The sequence below is a fragment of the Phyllobates terribilis genome, unplaced genomic scaffold, assembly GCF_046119375.1.
Source record: "Phyllobates terribilis strain yellow unplaced genomic scaffold, ASM4611937v1 Scaffold_1__5_contigs__length_1240528914, whole genome shotgun sequence".
Taxonomy (NCBI): Eukaryota; Metazoa; Chordata; class Amphibia; order Anura; family Dendrobatidae; genus Phyllobates; species Phyllobates terribilis.
In genome coordinates, this window is record NW_027362761.1 from 785,430,003 (window position 1) to 785,446,588 (window position 16,586).

At 43.8% G+C, this 16,586-nt stretch overlaps 1 protein-coding gene across 1 annotated transcript in view; it reads left to right on the forward strand.

Moving 5' to 3' along the window:
- ENOPH1 (enolase-phosphatase 1) overlaps positions 1-8,059 on the forward strand; it is a 38,289-nt gene extending 30,230 nt beyond the window's left edge. Inside the window, exons 5-6 of the mRNA XM_073637017.1 lie at positions 5,377-5,500; positions 7,726-8,059. Coding sequence (XP_073493118.1) covers positions 5,377-5,500; positions 7,726-7,865 — 264 coding nt within the window. The 3' untranslated portion in view covers positions 7,866-8,059. The remainder of the gene's footprint in view (positions 1-5,376; positions 5,501-7,725) is intronic.
- Positions 8,060-16,586: the final 8,527 nt, after the last annotated feature.

The following is a 16,586-nucleotide window of genomic DNA, read 5'->3' on the forward strand; positions in this document are numbered from 1 at the left end:
ACCGCGCCCTCTGACCTGAGACGTCACAGAGCTGCAGCGGAAGACACTGGAGCTGCTGCGCAGGCACGGGGAGGGGTAAGTATGACGCCGGGGTCCTGATTGAGCGGGGGGAGGGAGGGGAGGAGGGGAGGGGAGGGGTAAGTATGACGCCGGATCGAGCGGGGGGAGGGACGGGAGGAGAGGACAGGGGAGGGGAAAGGAGGGGAGGGGCGTCACACTTGTCCTCGGGAGATAAGCGGCCGTAGCGGCTGATCTCTCGATGATAGCCGCATGTAGGTCAGCTGCGCCTGCGGTCAGGGGACTTATGCTGCGAGCAGCCGGCTGCATCGCCGCTGACCTCCGTGCCTCACATGAGCCGCTAACGGATGCCATATTTTTCTGAAATGCCGCGTTGCTGATTGGCCGCGGCCGGACCAATCAGCGACCCGGGATTTCCAAGACAGACAGACAGATGGGATAAGACCATTATATAGATAGATGCATCATCCATATCTGACCTCTTAACTAATCAGCTTTACTACATTATGGCAGGAAAGGTGACCTCTCGTTACCAAAATCTGCTTGCATCCCACAAAGGAGATCATGCTTTCCCCTGCCATCCATCTTTTCATTCATAATGGATGATTTGTAGCGTATGGCTCTTCCCAGGAGGCCTCAATGTTACATTTTCTTCCTGAAAGACCGCATTGTGGGATTCTTTGCTGCTGAAGACGACAACATTTCATTCCAGCTAAATATGTTTTGTAAGACAGTTTGAGAGCTGGTTATTGATGTGGCTGTAATGGGTGACCACTGCCAAACTGCTTTCTTTTGTTTTTTTCAGCTCAGAGGCACAATAGGTAAACCAGGATTTTTACAGTCTTACAGTATTTTTGGAATGATACATTTAATGTCTTACATGATACACATTTAAGACTTCACAAGATAACATTAGGACTCCCACACAGGCTGACCTGTATGAGTGTGTGTACAGAGGTTGTCACCCCGTAGAATTGGAGTAAGCAGGACTCTGTGTCTCTCCTAGGAGTCCTGTGAGGATTTTATTAGCTTTTCAACCCAATAATTACCAAGTGCTGTAAATTTACGGTGCTTGGTACTGGGCTTTAAACCCCACATCATTCTAAATGTATAGCCCTGGGTTAAAGCTCCTGCAATCTAGTAGCAGGAACATATCAGGTCTCTGGCAGCAATAGCAGGGCACCTTGAGGAGAAGACCGAAGCGGTTTATTATCGTTTTTGTGTTCTATTTCGCCGGCTACATTGTGCTAAATGAGTGCTGTTTAATGTACAGTGTGCCAATGCTTCTATAGGACCTGATAAATACATGATCACTGGGTGGCTGGCCACATAGCAGAGCTGCTAGGTTCCAGCAGACTCAGACCAGCTCTGCCAGTGACATAGGGCACTGCAGGGGACAGTTTACCCCTGTAACTGGAGCTCGTATGGATACCCTAGTTATAGTGGAAAAAATGGCCAGTAAAAGAAAAATGTTTCCAAGAGATTTTTTTTCTTTCTTGGGAGATAAATTGTCAATATATATATATATATATATATATATATATATATATATATAATAAAAAAAGTAATTAAAAAAAAAAATATTCCCCACTGCAAAAAAAAACATATATTTGGTGCCTTAAAAAGTATTCATACAACGTGAACTTTCCCACATTTTTTTCACATTACATCCACAAACTTGTATTTAATAGGAATATGATATGATTGTGATCTACCAACACAAAGTAGCAAATATTCGTGAAGTGTAAAGGAAATATGTGGTTTTCTAAATACTTTAAAAAATATAAATCTGAACATTGTGATGTACATTTGTATTCAATCCCTCTGAGTCAATACTTTGTAGGACCATCTTTCACTGCACTTACTTCTGCAAGTTTTTTGGAGTATGTCTATACCAGTTTTGCACATCAAGATTAAACAATTTTTGCCCATGCTACTTTGCAAACTAGCTGTAGTTCAGTGAGCTTGGATGGAGAGGGTCTTGTGAACAGCAATTTTCAAGTCTTACTACAGATTCTCAATGAGATGTAGGTCTGGGCTTTGACTGGGCCATTCACACACATGAATATAAACTGCTCAAAAAAATAAAGGGAACACTCAAATAACACATCCTAGATCTGAATGAATGAAATATTCTCATTGAATACTTTGTACTGTACAAAGTTGAATGTGCTGACAACATAATCACACAAAAATCATCAATGGAAATCAAATTTATTAACCTGGATTTGCAGTCTCCCCCAAAATTAAAGTGGAAAAACACACTGCAGGCTGATCCAACTTTGATGTAATGTCCTTAAAACAAGTCAAAATGAGTCTCAGTATTGTGTGAGGCCTCCACGTGCCTGTATGACCTGCCTACAACGCCTGGGCATGCTCCTGATGAGGTTGTGGATGGTCTCCTGTGGGATCTCCTCCCAGACCTGGACTAAAGCATCCGCCAACTCCTGGACAGTCTGTGATGCAACGTGACGTTGGTGGATGGAGCAAGACATGATGTCCCAGATGTGCTCAATTACTTTCAGTACTTTTCTCTCTCTTTCTCTCTCTTTCTCTCTCTTTCTCTCTCTTTCTCTCTCTTTCTCTCTCTCTCTCTTTCTCTCTCTTTCTCTCTCTTTCTCTCTCTTTCTCTTTCTCTTTCTCTCTCTTTCTCTCTCTTTCTCTCTCTTTCTCTCTCTTTTTCTCTCTTTCTCTCTTTCTCTCTTTCTCTCTTTCTCTCTTTCTCTCTTTCTCTCTTTCTCTCTTTCTCTCTTTCTCTCTTTCTCTCTTTCTCTCTTTCTCATTAAAAATTCTGCTAATCCTAATTGACCTAAAACGGGAAAGGTTTATTCTGATTTCATGTCAGATATTGAGAAAAACATGCATTTGTCGATTTTAATATAGTGTATGTAAACTTCTGGTTTCAGCTGTATATATTCTCTCTAGTTTACTTATTGATATTTATTCAGCTAATGTGGATGTCTGGTGCCTGATATACACCTTCTCCTTTCTCTTATTTAGTGTTTCAGCCACACAGCGTTTTGCATTTAGCCAAAAAAGTTCCAATTTGGTCTCATCTGACCAGTGAACCTTCTTCCACATGCTAGCTGTGTCCCCTCATGACTTTTTGAAAACTGCAAACGGGACTTCTTATGGCTTGCTTTAAAAAAATGGCTTTCTTCTTGTCAGTCCTCCACTAATCTGGCCTTTATGACATATACGACTAATAGTTGTCCTGTGGATTGAGTCTTCCACCTGAGCTGTGAACCTCTGCAGCTCCTCCAGAGTGACCATGGCCGTATTGGCTGCTACTCTAATTAGTACTTTCCTTGCTTGGGATGTAACTTTAGGCGGACGGCCATGTCTTAGTAGGTTTGCAGTTTTGGAATACTCCTTCCATTTTTGTATGATGGATTGAATAGTGCTCCATGAGATGTTCAGAGCTTGGACATTTTTTTTTTTTTATATATATAACCTACCCCCTTTTCTCCACAACTTTATCCCTGACCTGTCTGGTGTGCCCCTTGGTTTTCATGATGCTGTTTTATTTCTAATGTTCTCAAACAAACCTCTAAGACTTTCACAGAACAGCTGTAGTTGTACTGAGAATAAATTACACACAGACTCAATTTACTAATTATGTGAATTCTGGCGGCAATTGGTCACTCAGGATTTTATTTAGGGGTATCAAACTACAGGGGGCTGAATAAAAATGCATGTTACAATTTCCAGATTTATATTTTTAAAATAATTAGAAAACCATGAATCATTTCCTTTACACTTCATAAATACTTGCTACTTTGTGTTGGTATACCTCATAAAATCCCAAAAATATATATTTAAGTTTGTGGGTGTAGTAAAAGATGTAAACAACAAAAATCTAGCAAAAAAAAAATATAAATGACACAGTAATTTATATGAACCCCTAAAAATTAATGCAATTTGTATTTCTATGCGGGCTCTATACATCCATGTGCATGAGTTATTACAGTAATTGAGGAGAGTTGCAGGCAATTATTAATGAAATGTATATGGCAGAAGTGAGACACAGAAATTTCCATTTTCTCCCAGGTACCTTACAATTTTCACTGGTGCCCCAGAAATCCCAGTTTTTGTTTGGTTGAAATAACATTTATTACATAAGACAGCGGCTCAGATGAAAGAAATCCTACTATAATCGCTAGCGTTACTAGGGTTGTTGTAATAGCTCCAAAAATCTATTTGCCTATACTTCCAATGCAGGGTGATAAATAATTGGTGATTGGCTATATAAAAGCCAATTGTCAGTGGTTTACTGGCCTGGCTAGACTGGCCGACAAACATTCTACATACACAGAACATTTGATAGTTATATGTCCATAAAATATAATTTTATCAGCAGCACAAGTTTATTCAGGATTATGTGCTGCCGAGAATGAGGATTTTTTTTAGCATATTTAAAGTGAACCTGTCACCAGGTTTTTACCACCTAATCTGAGAGCAGCATGATATAGAGACAAATGCCCAGATCCCAGTGATGTTACTTAAGCCCTCTATACATATTAGACAAATTTCGGCCGCACCCTCCAATATTAACTGATTTGGCTCACACTCTGTGTATGAGGGCACTGGCCAACTGATTTTCGTGGCAGATGTCAATTGGGCATGTCTAATTGCGAACTGCTGGTCACGTTGTTCTAGAGCTAAGCCTCTGCCAGGCATGTGTGTTCTGTATGAGAAAGACGCCAACAGACAAGTGCTTTGCTGAACTCTGGGAGAGACGGCCAAGAGACGGCCGACAGCCATCTAATGTGTATGACAGGCTTTACTTAGCGGCTTGTAGTTTTGATAAAATCACTGTTTTATCAGCAGGAGATTATCACTAAAGGACTAATAAACCTGCTGCCATATAGTCCTCCATATTCATGAGTTCTGTATAACTCGGCCTCCACCACTGATTGGCAGCTTTCTGTGTACACTATATGTAGGCAGAAAGCTGCCAATCAGTAGTGTGTGGGGCTATATAGAGCTGCAGCATTCAGAGATCTGGTAGAGCTGCAGCAGATAAAACAGTGATTTTATTCAAACTGCAGCAAGCAGCCCAGTAAGTGATACATCACTGGAATTAGGGTATCTGCCCCTACAACATGCTACTCTCAATTAGGCTAGCAAAAACCTGGTGACAAATTACCCTTAAAAATCATCGCACCCAATGAATGAGCATTTTGTTCATTTGTCAGATGATTGCCAACATCGGTAGATTAGCACTCCTCATCTAAATGGACCATAAGTCTTATACCCTCATAGCTTAAAAACTAGGCTTTCAGAATACAGTGAAATCTCTTCTTACTAACTATACTATGTACAACTGCCATCAGTTAATAAATATTTTTTTTTCAGTTATTTCATGGACATTTTGATACTACAGTCGGATCCAAAATGGAAAGTGAGAGCTATAAAAGAATTGCTGATACAATTGGGTGCTCGACTGAGAATATTCTTTTCCTCACCGACATTACCATGGGTACGTAAAATGGCTCCCTGCTTGCTTACTTATGGATGTAATGAAGAGAATGGATTGACTCCTCAGGTTCTTAAAGGGGTATTCCCATCTCCAAGATCCTATCCCAATATGTATTAGGTGTAATAATAGTAATATTAGCAAATATCTCCAATTAAAAATGTAGTATATTTTTTCTGATTCACTATATCTTTTTCCTCATGTGTAGGCATTGCAGGACCTTAGGTATCCATGGTTACGTCCACTGATAGTCACAGTTAGCTAGTTGCTAGTGGTCGTAACCATGGATACCTAAGGTCCTGTGATGCCTGCACATGAGGAAAGAGATAGTGAATCAAAAATACTATACTACATTTCTAATTGGAGATATTTGCTAATATTATTATTATTACACCTACTACATATTGGAATAGGATCTTGGAGATGGGAATACCCCTTTAAGTTAATTTTCTATAAAGCTATCTCACTATTCTGAACATTGAATGCCTATTTATGCTTTTGCAGAAATAGATTACGTATTGTCTTAGGCAATCGGTAAAATTTGATGCTTGGCCTGGTGAGGGTGAATAAAGCACAGTGTGTTTTTAAAACAAACTGCAGCCGGGGGACTGCGCTTTTCTGAAACCGTAAAACCACTTTTTTTATAAACATCAAGTATTTTTTTTTTATATTGGATACACTGAGTTTTATTTTTTCCTTCGCTGCATACTCAGACTCGAGCATGTGGGTGCTTGTTTGCTTCATTATTACACTTTTGGGCCACGGCCCCACTATCAGTATTCTTTCAGTATTTTTTTTTCTCAGGAGTGGGAGCCAAAACCAGGAGTGGGTGATAAATGCAGAATTGGTGACTTGTTTCTATTATACCTTTTCTCTCATTGTTCCTCACCTGGATTTGGCTCCCACTCCTGAGAGAAAATACTGACCGAATACTGATAGTGGGGCCGTGGCCTGACAGTATAAAACTGAAAGGCACGTGGCCCAATCCAATCACAGACTGCCAACTGGAATCCATGGCAGCCAGGGGCCTAATGAAGGACTTCATGTCCACCTTCTTTATATGTCTATTAGGCTCTGCTAGAACTTGGCCTTTTACAAAGTGCTAGTGCTGTTAATTCTGCACCAACGAGTTGGTCAACTGCAGTGTCACCGAAAATAGACTGTATTAGCTAAATTGAGAGCCCAATACTAGGGCAAGTCATCCTTTTTTGAACTGAGAACATCTAAGCATTGGAACGTCCATAATCAAAAAAGCCAAACTTAACAATGACCAAAGAACAGCACTTAACAAGGACCAATGAGTTACTTGTTTGCTGATAGGCAGATTTTTAATAACCTGTTTATTCAGGCAGTCGATGCTTCAATAGATCACTCTGTGCACTGCCGAGAATGTTGATCTTCTGAGTAAAGCAACAGATCATTTCTCCCGACGAACAATCTTTTTCCTTATTCGTTGGGTGACCGGCAGCTTGATTAGACTGCACAATTATCTTGAAATTATTGTTCCTAGAAATACTCACACACTGATTAATCATGCAGTGTAAATGGACCTTAGAGGGCCAGACTTTTGTGTTTGGTGCTCCTACCAGCTTCATGACCGCCACTGTCCTCACATTGATGACATACGCTAACATGAGCTGTGTCTGGTTTTACACTCAGTTCTGCAGCTGATTCATTCTGTTGGCTCGCCGGGATGCCAGAAGTCCTACCACCTCCACTCCCCACCCACCCAATCACATATCCATAGAAAATCCATGAATGTTTAGACCAGTGATAATCAACCTTCCTTAACATGAGAGCCACATTAATCTCTTAGAGATGGTCACGAGCCACATTCAGTGCCCCCACACCCCACAGTATTGACACCGAGAAACTGATATAAAGACAGCCAAAAGTCACCACCTGGAAAAGAGACTTCCTGCTTCTACATAGAGCTTAGAAGGATTCAGCTAGTCAGTTTTTAATCACGTGATGTCATAAACCTAATGGAAAACAGAAGAATTAGCTGAGTAGAAAGGTAAAGTGAGCAATTGTAAGTACTCTATGCCATATGATATGATGACTGCAATATATTAAGAATATAAAAATTTTGATAGGAAGAGTGCTTCTTTAATGTCTCTTATTGGACATAATATTGGTAACATACAGATACCATCCTTGCTTGCATTAATATAATAATTCTAGTGTTAATTTTAATTACGTTTTTATCTTTTTCTTTATTTATACAGAGGCAGATGCTGCAAGGGAAGCAGGTGTCCATGTGGCTATAGCTGTAAGACCCGGCAATGCTGCACTGACAGATGAAGAGAAGTCGAAATTCCATCTTATATCATCATTTCATCAGCTTAATCTTCCTTCCACACATTGACCTCATACATCACATGTTATAATAGTACTAAACTAGTAGGTTGCCTCATCTCCATTCATTCACTGTATTTATTACAAGCTAAAGTGCTACCTACCTATGTGTATGTATGTAGACAGAAAGGTTAGATTATTACGTCAGGATCACGTCTGTACTTTATCTGTTCAATAAAGGGGTTATCCAACTTGTTAAAAGAACCTGAAACTGTAGTTCATTTTCTTTTTAATTACGGATGCCGGCTGTGCTCTCATTTCTTTGATTTTGTACTGTAGTTATAGAGTTGCTAGCAGTACCCTTACTTGCATGCACTGCTGCTGATAATCATGTAGCCACACTGCTTGTATAGAAGCAGAAAACTATATTACCCATGAATTCCCATTTACAAGCTCCCACTTTGATGGTCAGCCATTATTTCCCAGTGTCATGCGTCTGGCTTCTAACCCCTGAGGCTGTGCTTTGTTGTCAGCTTCTCTGTCCGCTGAGCAACAAGCAGATACACCTTTTCTCCGGGTGTTTAGTTTCTGTTTCCTTGCTGCAGTCTTTTTAGGGTAACAGGTGTTTTTATTTGCTTATTTGTCTGCCCTATCACCTTTCGTGTGCGGCTTTATATTATTTTACCCTGCTAGTATTTCGTGCTAGTGATAGTATTATTTGGATGTCTAGCCATACTGCTGTAGTTTAAGCCAGTCAGTGAAAGACAGCTATGGTTTATCTCTTTCCTGTTTGTTTTTTACTGTGCACCTATCTTCTGTTTTTTTTTTAGGAAATAGGCTGCATATGTTCTAACAGTCTTGTATTTCGTGATTTACTTTACTCACTCTGGAATCTTTCTATTTCAACACACTTTCCCTTTTCCAGTTCTTTAGGAGGAACATGCTCGATGGCCTTTCAAGCAGTTTAGGTCCTAGTTGCCATCATCTAGTCTGTGATTAGGGCTATCTCCGTTCACACAGTAACCACTAGGGACTGCGGGGTCAAAGGTCTCTAGTCTCTACATGAACCGACAGGGTCCGTTGTAGTTTTTTTAGTTTGTAACCTACTTTCCCAAGTGAGTTGCTACACTATCATAACAACCAGTGAATGTCCCTCAAATGCCCCCTTTTCTTCTCTATGTCATGGACATTAAATCAGCTAGAAGTTTTGTGTTGAAGAAATAGATCAGAGATAGGGAGACTGCAGACTCAAGAGATACCGACAATGCTGACTCTGCCTGACTTTGTCTGCTACCTCTTGAAGTCGCACACAATGCAGCCCCCATGATACACACTGCTAATGATAGCAGCTGCAAGACTTATTGCTTTAAGAAAGCAGAGAAAAGGGAAGCAAGTAGCTACTAAAGCCCCCACACATTAGATAAAAGTCAGAAGCCACCAATTTATTTGGTGTCAACCAACAGGCTAATGTGAATGTTGGGAGATAAGGATCGGGCAGTTGTATTTCAATTTCCTGATCCATCTCTTCTGCAGGCACATAGGACCCTGCCAGTTGATTTTGGTAGGGGCTTACCTAGCTCTCCCCACATATAAAATACATGAGCGTTCACGGGTATGAGGTAGTTGGTAGAGATCACTGTTTACCACTGATCGTTTGACCAACAGTGATCTAAGGTTTATGGCCATCTTAAAAAAAAAAGCCAAGATCCAGATGAACCAGACACCCCTACACTGCTTCTGCCTGTCACATTACCAGGTTGTGCCAGCTGCTGCCAACTGCACTGCACACTGACAGGAACACATCCACAGACGAAGTATCCCTGAAGGCTGTAAGAGGGCAGAGTCAATGCTGCCTTGACTTCCACATGAGCTGTGGCGATACATTCTGTGGACATCACCGTAGAGAGAATTGTAGTCACATGAGCATTGACGTTTCATACATTATGGACCCAGCAAGAAAAGAACATATGACCTTAGTACAAAATGTCACTACGCCTGGGTGTAAACGGAGGCAGAGAGATCACCTGACTGGAATCCAACCTCTTGTACCTGGCAATCATTCCCACAGATTCTCTAGTACCAGGTTTTCCTTGTTCTTATTGGACTATATACACATTGTGCTTTTACTGTCTTCAGCCTGAATCTACAAAGGAGCCTATATGGATAGATGTAAACCAAAACAAGTGTGAAACAAACAAGAATGTGTGTTAAATCTTGTATTCCTCAAAGTACCCCTCTTTTACTCTGTCAGGTGTACACATCTGTGATGTTCTTAAAAGCAGCCTCATCGTGTAGGCAACTGGAATGGCTTGCAATGAACAAGTATGTCTCGTCAACAGTTTCTGTGGAATCCACCGGCCTTCAGAAAGTGTTTGCGACCAATGGGTCTGTTTTGCAGAGGTGGTACCCAGTTCCATATAGTGCTGAGACTGATTCCACAACTGCTTTAAGCCAGAATATGGCAAGAACCACTCAAATAAGTAGAGAAACGACAGTACATCATTGACTGAATTTCATGTCTTAAAGTAATCTGGAAAATTGCTAGAACCTTTAAGGTCTCCTCAAGTGCAGTTATGAACACCATAAATTACCATGATGAAAATGGCACTCATAAGAAAGATCAAGAATTACCTCTGCTGCAGAGGATAAAGTCATCAGAGTTACCAACCTCAGAAACCACAAACTGACAGCACCTCAGATAAGTCTTTGTAACTGATGCACGGATACCAAGTAGCATACACATCTCCACATCAATTGTTTATAGGAGACTGCGAGAAGCAGATCTTTATGGTCAAATTGCAGCTAAGAAGCTAAAACTGAGGACAATAATAAGGAAAAACTTGTTTGCACCAAGAAAAACAAGGACTGGACATTAGATTACAGGAAACCCGTATTGTGGTCTGAAGAGTTACAATGTGAGATTTTTAGTACTAACCTACATGTTTTTTTGAGTTGCAGGAAAGGAGAGCAAATGATTTCTACATGTATGGTGCCCACCATGAAGCATGATGGAGGGAGGTGTGATGATGTAGGGGTGCTTTGATAGCCCACTTACCCAGTATGGCTACAACAGCATTCTGCAATGACATGCCATCTGGTTTGAGGGACCTACATTTGTGTGGTAACAGAACAATTACGCAAAACACAAATCCAAGCTATGTACAGGCTATGTCACAAAAGAAGGAGAGAGATGGAGTGCTTCGTCAGATGACATGGCTAACACAATCACTTGTCCTCAACTCAAGTGAGATAGTTTGGGATGAGGTACACGGCAGAGTGAAGTCAAAGAAGCCAACAACTGCTCAACACTAGTGTTGAGCATTCCGATACTGAAATATCGGGTATCGGCCGATATTCGCGGTATCGGAATTCCGATACTTAATTCCGATACTTTTGCAATATCATATACCGGAATCGGAAGTTCCCATAATGCAATGAGCCAGTTTCTTAGGATCCTAAGAAGTGTGGGCACATCCTGTTAGGCATGTAGGCATCTTAACTAATGGCATGGCTGTGATTGGCTGCTGAAATGATGTCATGATGCACTATAAAAGCCACCGCCACCATTTTCAGCTCACTCTGCTGTGAATTCAGTTAGGGATAGGACCCTGTTGTTCTGAGGGACAGTTTTAGCTACCTATTTGGTCTATTCTGCTTTAACCAAGCTACTTTATAAATCGCTGTGCCTTGCAGCGCTAGTGCACAGTTCTCTGTAGTGTGTACTTCAGCCACGCCTTGTTGTAGTGCACTCAGTGTGTGTCACTGCCTCATACATTGTCCTTTTTTGCTACTTCATAATTTTTCCTGATATCTCCTATTAGTGTGGTGGTTCCATCCGTATTCAGCTAAATTGGTTCCAAACACACTATATAGGAGTAGATAGAGAAATTTTTTTGGTCTTGCAGTGCTAGTGCACAGTGCTCTGCATCTGTACTGTTCACTGCTGTCTGCAAGGTCTCTGTGTGTGAGTGCAGCTCACCCTGTAGTGTGTGCTTCAACCACGTCTGGTTGTAGTGCGCTCAGCGTGCGTCACTGCCTCATACATTGTCCTTTTTTGCCAATTCATAATTTTTTCTGATATCTCCTATTAGTGTGGTGGTTCCATCCGTATTCAGCTAAATTGGTTCCAAACACACTATATAGGAGTAGTTAGAGGAGCCTTTCTGCAGCATTGGGCCCTGCAGCCCCAGCCAGATTAGTATTAGCCTATTTTTTGTAGCCTCATCTATTGCATTGTAGGTTACCTTCCTACATTGTAATAGCTACAAAAAGTTTGTGATACTATCGGTATTACATCTTTGGGCACATCCAGTGTCTTTTTGTGACAAAAAAAACCTAAATAAAGTTCACCAAACACTCCACTTTACAGTTGTGTAGGCCACATTAGCTCATATTAAAGTCTAGTCCACACTTGATAAAATTAGTGTTTCTTATACCTGTTAGCAGCTGTTCAGGAATAAGCACACTAAGCCCTTAGTACTTTTCTGCCTATCTTTATCAGTCTACCAAGATGAAGAAGGCAGGGAGTAAGGCATGTGGTCGTGGGCGTTGGCGTGGAGTTTCTGCAGGGAGAGGACGTGAGGATTCTGTGCCTGCAGGGAGAGGACGTGGGGATTCTGTGCCTGCTGTGGGCACCAGTGACTCAGCATCCCCCAGTTTTACCAGGGAACAGTCCTTTATGCGCAGCTTTGTAGTTGCTAGCCGTACCCCACTGCTGCGGGTGGACCAAATTGAAGTCCTGAGCACTGAAGAGCACCCATCTGTCTTTTCACCACCTGCCAAATTGCCCAGGCAGTCAGAGAGCCCTGGACAGGAGCCATCTCTACTTCTGTTCTCTGAATCTCTTGGCTTGGAAAGAGGGGGCCAGCCAAACAGAATTCGAGAATTTGAAGAAGAGGTAGTATGCAGTGATGCGCAACCGTTTTGTCTCTCTGAATCTGAAGAGGCGGGTGGGCCAGTGCCTATGGTCAGCAGCACACCTCAGTACGCATCTGATGATGAGACTCAGGTGCCACTTTCTGGTGCGTACTGTGCTGTCGAGACTACCCAGGAGAAGCAGTTGTTTGAAGAGGGTGGTGTAGATGATGAGGTCCTTGACCCATCATGGCGTGAGGGACAGGAAGGTGGTGGGAGCAGCTCTGAGGAAGAGATTCCCCGAACAGCCCAAAAAGGAGGGAGAGGGAGGGGGCACACTTGGTTGCCTGTAGCCTCCACTTCGGCACGCATTAGGAGCATGGCTCTTCCAAAATCCAAAGCGGGCGCTCCCAAGACTTGCAGGGCCTGGTCCTTTTTTGACACAGTTGCAGATGACATTTGCTTTGTCAAATGCAAGCTGTGTAATCACAAGGTGAAAAGAGGGAAAAGTGTCAGCAACCTCAATACCACAAATATGTGGAAACATGTGCGGACCAAGCACGTGGTGGAGTTACAAAAACACACTGAAGACCTAGGCCAACCTACAGCGCCACCTACCACCTCTTCAGCTCGTGTTGTAGCCTCTTCCTCCAGCTCACACAGCTGGTTCGGCTTCCTCACAGGATCGCCATGGAAGAATCTCTGGCACTGTTGTACAGAGACACAGTGTAATTCCACCCACAGCACCACTTTCCCAGTCATCCTCACACTCCCAGGCCAGTCTACAGCCATCGTTAGCACAGGCATGGGAGAAAAGGCACCCATACTCGGCAAACCACCCCCGAGCACAGGCTCTGAATGCTGGCATTGCTAAACTACTGGCCCTTGAAATGCTATCATTCAGGCTGGTGGAGACTGACACCTTCCGTAACTTTAAGGCATTGGCAGTCCCACAATACAACATGCCCAGCCGCTTTTATTTCAGCAGGCAAGCCGTCCCTGCCCTGCAACATCATGTGAAGGGAAAAATTAAACATGCGCTACAAAACGCCGTCAGTAGCAAGGTCCACCTGACCACCGATGCGTGGACCAGTAAGCATGGACAGGGACGATACCTTTCCCTCACTGCCCATTGGGTAAATGTTGTGGAGCCGGGTACAGATCTTGAGAGTGGCGCTGTACGTGTTCTGCCAACTCCAAGGATTGCAGGAATCCAGTCTGTACACATTGACTCCTCCTCATACTCCAGTTCCTCTGAATCAGCGCTGCAGGAGCCGTCACGGTCTACCTCCACATCGACCCGTGAACGGTTACCTGTTATGATGACCGATATGAGCACAGCCGTGGCCAAACGTCAACAGGCTGTATTAAAATTAATTTCTTTGGGGAATCAAAGCCACACAGCGCAGGAGCTCTGGAATGCCATCAAGCAGCAGAGCGACGTGTGGTTTGTGCCAGCGAATCTCCAGCCAGGCATGGTAGTGTGTGACAATGGCCGAAATCTGGTGGCAGCTCTGGGCCTAGGCAACCTCACTCACATCCCATGTCTGGCACATGTGCTCAACTTGGTCGTGCAGAGTTTTTTGAGGGACTATCCGGATCTTGATGCACTGCTTCACAAGGTCCGCATAGAGTGCGCTCACTTGCGGCGTTCCAGCAACGCAAGATCACGCATTGCAGCTCTGCAGTGCCGATTACGTCTTCCGGAACATCGCATCATATGTGACCTACCCACCAGGTGGAATTCAACGTTACATATGTTGGAGAGGTTGTGTGAGCAGCAGGCAGCAGTAATGGAGTACCAGCTGCAGCAGGCGCAAACAAGTCGCAGTGCGCGCCGTTCACACTTCACCACCACTGAGTGGGCCTCTATGAAGGACATTTGCCACGTTTTGCGTGCCTTTGATTATTCCACGCGGATGGCGAGTGCAGATGATGCACTAGTCAGCATGACTATCCCCCTTATCTGCCTGCTTGAAAAAACACTGCAAGCACTAAGGGACGAGGTTTTGGAAGAGGTGGAGGATGAGGAGTCACAAATGCCATCTGCTTCTCTACAGTCTGCGCAACGTGGTTCCTCACAAAGGCCTAGGCAGGGGACACTTTGTGAGGAGGATGAGGAGGAGTCAGTGGATGAGGAAGACATCTGTCCAGAGGAGGGAGGTACACAATGCTCTAGTAGTCAGTATCTAGAGCGAGGGTGGGGTGATGCAGAGCAGGCAGAGATCACGCCTCAAGCAGGGGACAGCGTTTCTTGGCCAGTTGGCAGTCTGCAGCACATGGTTGATTTCATGCTGCAGTGCCTGAGAAACGACCGCCGCATCGCCCACATTCTCAACACGGCTGACTATTGGGTGTCCACCCTCCTAGATCCTCGCTACCGGGACAACTTACAAAGCCTCATAACACCAATGAACCGGGAGCGTAAAATGCGGGAGTACCAAGATGCACTGGTGCATTCCATCATGTTCTCCATTCCAACCGAGAGCAGTGCTGCTAGTGCTTTACAAAGCAGCTCAGTGCGTCGAGGCAGTGGAGGAAGCTCTGCTCAAAGAGGGAGCAGAAGCAGCGCCTCAGCACAAGTCAAAACCAGTATGGCCGAAATGTGGCAAAGTTTTGTGTCCCCGCCGCCACAAATGTCTACACCATCACAGACGGCTCCAGTCAGCAGGAGGCAACGTTTCCGTCAGATGGTGACAGACTACATGTCTTGCCCTCTTAGTGTACTCCCAGACAGCTCTTCTCCCTTCAAGTTTTGGGTCTGTAAGCTGGATACATGGCCAGAGCTTAGTCAGTATGCATTGGAGGTGCTAGCTTGCCCTGCTGCAAGTGTATTATCGGAACGCGTCTTTAATGCTGCAGGTGGTGTACTAACAGACCGTCGCATGCGACTATCCTCCGATAACGTTGACCGGCTTACTTTTCTCAAAATGAACAAGGCCTGGATCTCTCATGAATTTGCCAGTCCTCTTCCAGAATAAATAATTGGTTGGCAACAGTATCCAGGTCTCCTGTTGTGTTCATGTTTCTACCACCTGAACTGTAATCCCTGAGCTCCAACACCGCCAGTTGGCGCTCAGAAGTGCCGTCTGCACAGTCAACACTTGCTGCCGTGTTATTGGGGTTCAGTAACGTCAGCTGTTCCCCTGCTGTGCGGACGGCAATTTCTCCAGCTCTGTCCACATTCTCACTACTACAGATTTTAAAGTTGCTCCAATTACACCTCTGGCTCCTCTGTTTTCAGTATTATCCCTGAGCTCCAACACCGCCAGTTGGCGCTTGCAAGTGCCGTCTGCACAGTCAACACTTGCTGCCGTGTTATTGGGGTTCAGTAACGTCAGCTGTTCCCCTGCTGTGCGGACGGTAATTTCTCCTGCTCTGTCCTCATTCACACTACTACAGATTTTAAAGTTGCTCCAATTACACCTCTGGCTCCTCTGTTTTCAGTATTATCCCTGCGCTCCAACACCGCCAGTTGGCGCTCGGAAGTGCCATCTGCACAGTCAACACTTGCTGCTGTGTTATTGGGGTTCAGTAACGTCAGCTGTTCCCCTGCTGTGCGGACGGCAATTTCTCCTGCTCTGTCCACATTCTCACTACTACAGATTTTAAAGTTGCTCCAATTACACCTTTGGCTCCTCTGTTTTCAGTATTATCCCTGAGCTCCAACACCGCCAGTTGGCGCTCGGAAGTGCCGTCTGCGCAGTCAACACTTGCTGCCGTGTTATTGGGGTTCAGTAACGTCAGCTGTTCCCCTGCTGTGCGGACGGCAATTTCTCCAGCTCTGTCCACATTCTCACTACTACAGATTTTAAAGTTGCTCCAATTACACCTCTGGCTCCTCTGTTTTCAGTATTATCCCTGAGCTCCAACACCGCCAGTTGGCGCTTGGAAGTGCCGTCTGCACAGTCAACACTTGCTGCCGTGTTATTGGGGT